General features: G+C 39.1%; 1 protein-coding gene across 1 annotated transcript in view; it reads right to left on the reverse strand.

Moving 5' to 3' along the window:
- Positions 1-6,988, reverse strand: part of obi1 (ORC ubiquitin ligase 1) — a 9,734-nt gene extending 2,746 nt beyond the window's left edge. Inside the window, exons 1-5 of the mRNA XM_032500494.1 lie at positions 6,787-6,988; positions 6,418-6,553; positions 4,609-4,694; positions 4,064-4,285; positions 3,770-3,858 (exon numbers count right to left, since the gene is read on the reverse strand). Of these exons, the coding sequence (XP_032356385.1) occupies positions 3,770-3,858; positions 4,064-4,285; positions 4,609-4,694; positions 6,418-6,553; positions 6,787-6,858 (605 nt within the window). The 5' untranslated portion in view covers positions 6,859-6,988. The remainder of the gene's footprint in view (positions 1-3,769; positions 3,859-4,063; positions 4,286-4,608; positions 4,695-6,417; positions 6,554-6,786) is intronic.
- Between the last annotated feature and the right edge of the window lie 296 nt (positions 6,989-7,284).

Genomic DNA, 7,284 nt, shown 5'->3' on the forward strand with positions numbered 1-7,284 from the left:
TTAAATCGTATTTTCATTGCCTTCCACATTTTCTTCCATACATCTTTGTACTAGGTCTGGTTCTGGTGGTTGATTATCTCAGATTTTTGCTGATTGGCTCTCTTAACGGGCAAGGATGGGTGGAGCATGGCGCAACGCCATGAGGAAAATGTGATTACTTCACATTGTGTGAGTCAAATCTGAATCTGCAAAGTGGTAGTACAATGTTTTCCTCTGAAGTGCAAGTAAACTAAGTCGGAAGTATGTAATTATATATATATATATATATATATATATATATATATATATATATATACACATACATACACACACTGTACATCCACATATGGGTTTATGAAGTGCTTTGGGTTCCTTCTGTAAGTTGCTGCGGGATTTACAACTATTGTGGAGAAAGCTACAAGCAGCAATACTACAGGCCAAGCAATCAGGCTTTTTCAAACAGGCATGTTTTAGATGGAAGCTGTGCCAGTCAAATAAAAACGGCCTTAAAGCTGTGGTAGGATACATTTTTAAATCCTACCTATAATCATTTTCAGCAAATTGTAATTTAATAGTATGTTGGACTAACTAGACTTCTGCATCTCCTCTTGGCTCTGTATTGAGAGAGAGAGAGAGAGAGAGAGAGAGAGAGAGAGAGAGAGAGAGATTCATAGAAATGTTTATGATAATAACCATGATGTTTATGATAATAATAAGAGTGTTACTATTGGCTGTTCTGCCAATGCACATTTCTCTTCGGTGAAAAGTTTAGTTTACCGTAGCCAAAGGCCCAAGGGCCTCATGTAAGAACGTTGCGTACGCACAAAAAGCTTGCATATGCTGGTTGTCACGGACACTTTGTGATGTCTAAAAAAATTAACTTTCTGTCACACAAAGTCTTTTCTGGCTCTGTAAGCGGCAAATTCTAACTGAAAATGGCCGAAAATCACCAAACATTACAAAATAATGTTTCCACTTCACTTACTGGCATATGTCCGTGACAATGTCTATGAAAAAACATACTTATATCCACCGATATTCCATAAAAGTTCAATCACTTATGTGGATAATATGTCACATCTTTCACACTAATAACAGTTTACTTCGCAGGCTACTTAACCTCTGTGAGGATGGGAAACGAATGAAAACTCCACTTCCTCCTCTGTAAATCTTCTGTATTTGTATTAAAAATGCAATAGTGTCTGTGAGTTTGTAGTTGCAGATGCTCAGACATCCATGATGTACAAGAGGCGGGACGCATGGATCATCTCCCCAGGAAAAATATCCTGTGTCCGGTGGGCAAACTCATGAGATGTGTAATTGATCCCAGGGATGATTAGAAGACTATTAAGTGAACAAAGCGTACCCGGCCCACCAAACACAGGGCTGTCTGGCCTGTATTGATTCTGCAAATTTTTCAGTTACTGTAGTCCTATTTACTATTTCATTATGTCATCCACGCGTTGTCACCTGCTGTGGAGACGCTGTCCTCACTATTGCTACAGGCCTGCTACAGCTGGACCATATTGCCTCTGAGTTAGGTTTCCCTTGCAATGGACTCAGTTTCACTGAGCGCACATGCTGGTTTGTATGTTTCTGTTTCCTTACACCGTCTCTGGCGGCAGCATTAGCCTGCTACATCTGGAGACGGTGCCGCGGCTTCAGCCTCTGGACCTCGTAGCTATGGCGTTATATATTTGCCTCATTCCATGTGTTTTGACCACAGAGAACTATGGTTTGCAAGCACATAAAATTAGGTTCTGAACACGAATTAACACTAGCACAAAATCTGTTTGAGCCAACAAAAACCTATTTCATGCACATTAAATGTATTTGCATGTTTGCTATTATTCATATTGACGTGCTATAATAACCCCTCTCACGTAGTTTACTCATCTGTCCTCTCAAAAACTTTCTCTGCATGCAGGTAGACACTGCTGCACTTGGGCCAAGTTTCCTTCGCTCTCAACCTCTCTTGACACACTCGCTCAAATTTTCACAGCATTACAAGTTTGCCACAAAACCAACTAATCAGATTGGCTGTACGTCTCAAATTAGATCGCAGGTAGCAGGGAACACATAGCTATCGGGAAACAGACTTTGACACAACACCTGCAGTGATTCCCCAGAAAGCAGTACTTCTGCTGTTGCCAGGAAGTACTTGGAAAGATTGTGGATCAGCTTAACTAATCAAAATAATAATTGAAATTATGATTTATTTAAAACAATATATCAGCCCAAACAGCTCAACACTGTTATTTAAACATAGCAAATGGTAGAAATAAATAGCTAAAAGTACTGACTGAACATTAAGCCACACTTTAAGTAGTAGGCCTAGTTAGTAGAATTTGTAATCAAACCAACCAGTAATTAGCTACCGTTTCTGCTTTTTGAGATAAATTGGCGTTAGTAACGGATAGCTCCTTCGCAAGCTAATATATCAACAAAAAGGTAAATAAAACACTGTATTGTAACCCAAGTACTATAAACTACTTACATGTTGCTAGTGTGACATTGACTGCAGTTCAGTCTTGCATTACAAGACCTATCTTAGCTACAATGCTGCGAAGCATGTTCAGATGATATAGTCAATAATACAAAATATTGACGGAAATGTGTATTAATTAATATTAATATTAGTCATCAGCTCCACCGTATTCAGCATATGCTACACCAGTATCCTAACCAACAGGTGAGGCCTGAGTAAGACTGTTCCTCCTAGATTTGTGTTCCCTGCTACTTGCGAGCTAATTGGAGACAAACAGCCAATCAGAATTTACCCTTAATTCTCCGATTAGCGCTGTGAAAAATTTGAGCGAGTGTGTCAAGAGTTGAGTGGGTAGACTGCAGAGGTTGAGAGCGAGGGAGACTTGCACCGAGTGCAGCACCGTCTACCTGCGTGCAGAGAGAGTTTTTGAGAGGACCCGAGTAAACTGGGTGACAGGGGTTATTATTGCACGTTAATATGGATAGTAGCAAACATGCAAATACATTTGAGGCTTTTGTTTGCTCAAAACACAATTATTTTGTGCAAGAGTTAACTCCTGTTTAAAACTTAATTTTATGAGCTTGCAATTTATATAGTTCTCGGTGGTCAAAACATACAGTTTATATATATATATATATATATATATATATATATATATATAAATAACGCCATAGCTATGATGACCAGAGACTGAAGCCGCGGCACCGTCTACTGCTGCCATCCAAACGAGGACACGTTGGCGTGAAAGAAAGCTTTGTGCCAGTAGTTTAGCCTTCTGCTAAGCCTAGCTCAGGGCTGTGGCTAATTCAAGTTTTTTCTGTAACTAATTAGAGCCTCACAGTACATTATTATGTCATCTTAAAGGGCTTTACAAAGAAAACGGGACAGTCATTCTCATGCTGCTATATAACGGCATGCCATCAGGATGAAAAAAATGGTTAGTACTCTCGCTCTACTTCAAATTCTAGCTTTTTTTTTTTTTTTAATTCAGCCTCCCACAACTTTAACTTGGTCTTTTAAAACATCAATTTAAAAAGTGGCCTACAACCATTTTTGATTTAACAGAAAAAGGGTCAAGCAGATCAAACAGGATTACTGACCTTAGCAGCAAGTTACTGCCTCCAACTGGAAACACTGAATTGAAACAGAATTACCTCATTGCTCCCAATGGCTAAAATGTGCAACTACAACTATCTCTCACAGTTAATCTTGTCTGCACTGTTACCCATGACATTGACTTAGAGGCATTTGTCTCCTCCTAACCGAATGAGGGTTAAAAACAAAAGAAAGAAAGATACTCACTTCTGAGGAGATCTGCTTGCCACCTCTGCTTTCAATCTCATATTCTCTTGTACAAGGTCAACATTTTGAGATCGTAATGCCTTATTTGCCTAAGGATGATAAAGTAACACATTTGCCAAATGTTATAAAGGATTCCACGAAGGTAGCAAGACATATCTTTATCACTGTTCCTATTGAAAGATGGTAATGTCAATGCTTGCCTCATTGCTTCATGTGATGAATGGCAAACACCTGTTATCAATATCCGATCAATATATTGTCAATACAATGTATTGATTATTATAGGTAACGTACCTCCTTTAGCTTATCCATGTCCTGCTTTACTTTATCACAAACATCGGTGGCAGCGCGCAGCTTGTTGCTCCATTCTTCCAGGACAAAGGGGTCAACTTTTTTGTCATCACTTGGCAGTGTATTAATGCTGCAGGGATCCAAAGCAGTCTTCAGTTGTGACTCCAGACTTTGATTTTTTGTTTTCAGCTCCTCGTTTTCTCTGATGAGCCCTTCAAGTTCCTCCTGTTAGAGAGAAGAGTGTGAAACTTAAAACAGGTTGTAACAATAAAGTCATCCCTGTGTTGTCTGTGTTGGAAAGTTAACGCTTCTACTATTACAACATTGTTTTTCCCTTTAGGCAAACCTAAAAGCTGGACACTGTGTTGTAATAATAAATTGCTTTCATAGAATCTACCTGCATCAGTGGATGGTGCCTTCTGCGATGGGCACTCCCCTCATTGTCTATGCTTGCGTTTTTGTGGTGATAAACCCCTTCATAAAGTCTGTTCAAGAGCATCAACGTGCTTGTAACTGCTGGGAAAATGCATAGCATGATAAACCCATACCTCATACTCCCGCAAAAGCAGTTCTCCTCTGGTTTTTCTGAGACATTTCCTCATGGAAGGGCTTTCATTGTGATCATTTGTGCCTCCTATAACGGAATTACATGACAGTAACAGATAAACAGACTTAACAAAACACATATTAAAGTAATGTCACCAAGTCACTCAGCTTTGAAGAAGATGCAATAATGCATTAGTCATGTTAATAAAGAGCTGTTACCCAAAAACATAACTATGAAAGGCTGAGGTGCTGCCTTTTAAACTAAAAGTAAACTTATCTCAGACTCCCAAATCCACCTGCAGAGACTTGTGATAGTATTTATTAAATATCTAAATCCTGTCCTTGTAGCGTTCACTTAAGTAATTCATATAAGAATATCAATTCATTGTATATAACATATTCTCCATTGAACACCGTAATTGGGCCAGAGCATATTTAGCCTAACTTAGCACAAAAACTAGAGCAGATAAAAACCGCTTGCCTGAGTCCAAAAGTGAAAAATGTGTCTTCCAGCAGCTCCATGTTGCGTCTTGTTTGCCAGCAAGATGGAAATACAATAGGTAGGTACAACAGAACACTTCTGGGGTGCTATGTGCAGTCACTGGACCCAGCTGATTCAAATTCAACTTGTATTCACAAACTTGGACCAAAAGGTGTTTTGTACCAGCTCATAGATTTAGTTATTTGACTAAGTCATCCATTACAAGTTGAGGTTGCACAGAAGACACAACTGCAACAATACACACTCTGCCAACTTTTGTTATCAAAACTGCATCTAACTTTTTTGCTAAATATATTTTAGTGGATGACTCAAAGCATCCAAGGCTGAAGCCCACAAGCCACGACTGAGCTACATGCTAGCACATCAGTGTATAGCCTACCGTCTTATGTCGTGATCCAAAATGAGCAGGCCAGCAAAAACAAAACAGGAAACCATGCATTTGGGTGATCAAGCCTCCAAAAGTTGATTATATAACTAATTGTTTGCAAAATGTTTCTCTTACATTAAAAGTATTTGGCAAATAACCCTTTCTGGCACTCCTCACTGTCACTGATTATATTTATATGGTATATAGACTGTTAGGTTTGGCGGAACAAGCAAACCAGTTTTAATGGCCTAACATCAATCTAAAGTTTACAGTACACTGAAATGATACAGTCTACAACTTTCTAAGAAGTATGTGGAAATAATGGTCCAACCCACTGTCAACTGGGTGAATAGAAATGGTTCATTTCACTCACAATCCCAAAACTATTTTTTGTTGCCGATTGCACTATTGATAAAACGAACATTGCAACTGCCTGAACTTGACTGCATGGCTTATTTATTAACCCTCGTGTTGTCTTCAACCATGGTAAATATTGACCCAATCTGTTTTGCCCGTTTAATTAAGAATAGATGATCACCTAATTCTTTGTTACATCTTCTTAGCCAACTTCATTCCAACTTATCACTAGTTTTACACATTTTTTTTATAGAAGTCACGGTCAATAAAATTCATTCATCTTAAATTCTGCCTAAATGTTTTCTTAAAAGACAAAGAAATTGTGAATTAGTTTAGCCACAAGTTACGATCAGAGGAACATATGTTGGTGCATAATTACACTTTCCAGCGGAACTATCCATGTTATTCTTTGGGTAATTTGGTTGTAAGAAACCCATATTTTTTTTTTTTTTTTTTTAAAAAGGGTCAAATTTGACACAAAGGTTTACATGATGTCACGATTACTCAACTGTGACATGCTGCAGATGCTACCTCCTCTACTTCCTTGTCGGTTTCCCTCTCGTTTGGAGATGCGGAGCTACTCACCGATGATTTCCCTGCAGGGGTTCTCTGCTGTGATGGGGACTCTGCAGGTGGGACATTGGCTAGCTTTCTTCAACCACATTTCCATGCAGGAGGAACAGAACACGTGGTGGTTGGCACAAATGACCGGCTGCCTGACCTGCACAGACAGAAAAACGAGCGTGTTCTTAGTTAACTTTTGCAATACGCTCCATTAACGCCGAACAGCCATGTTTAAGTTAGTTACGGTAGCTAATGTCCGCTTCATAAGCGTCTCGTTACGGTAAACTGGTAACGTGACAACGGTTAGGTTACTAAGGCAGCAGTTTATCATCTTTGTTTAGCGGCTGACGTACTTTAATGATTTAATAACGAAACAGCAGTTAATGTTACCTTTCCGAGACATATCTGGCATGAAATCGGCAAAGTCAGAGAAAGGGTGGATGACTGAAAGTTAAGCGCCATGCTTTTTGAAGGAATACACAGCGGCACAAACACACACACACACACAAACTTTCCCACCAGTACCCGCTGCGTAGCGCGCCGAGCCTCAGATCTACGGAAAGCCAAAAAGGTCGAAAAGGCTGTACTTCGCAAACGTTTAAAACTGAAATGCAGCATGGGATGTGCAGCAGAACCCGTGGAAAAGAACCATAGACCGTTTATGATAGATAGATAGATAGATAGATGGATAGATGAATGGATAGATAGATAGATAGATAGATAGATAGATAGATAGATAGACAGATAGATAGATAGATAGATAGATAGATAGATAGATAGATAGATAGATAGATAGATAGATGAGTGATGGAAGTCATGAAGCATGACTGTCCAAAGAAATAGAAGATGGAAGTCATGAAGATCCGGTCATGATTTATGTCTTCATGG

Source organism: Etheostoma spectabile, chromosome 1, assembly GCF_008692095.1.
Source record: "Etheostoma spectabile isolate EspeVRDwgs_2016 chromosome 1, UIUC_Espe_1.0, whole genome shotgun sequence".
Taxonomy (NCBI): domain Eukaryota; kingdom Metazoa; phylum Chordata; class Actinopteri; order Perciformes; family Percidae; genus Etheostoma; species Etheostoma spectabile.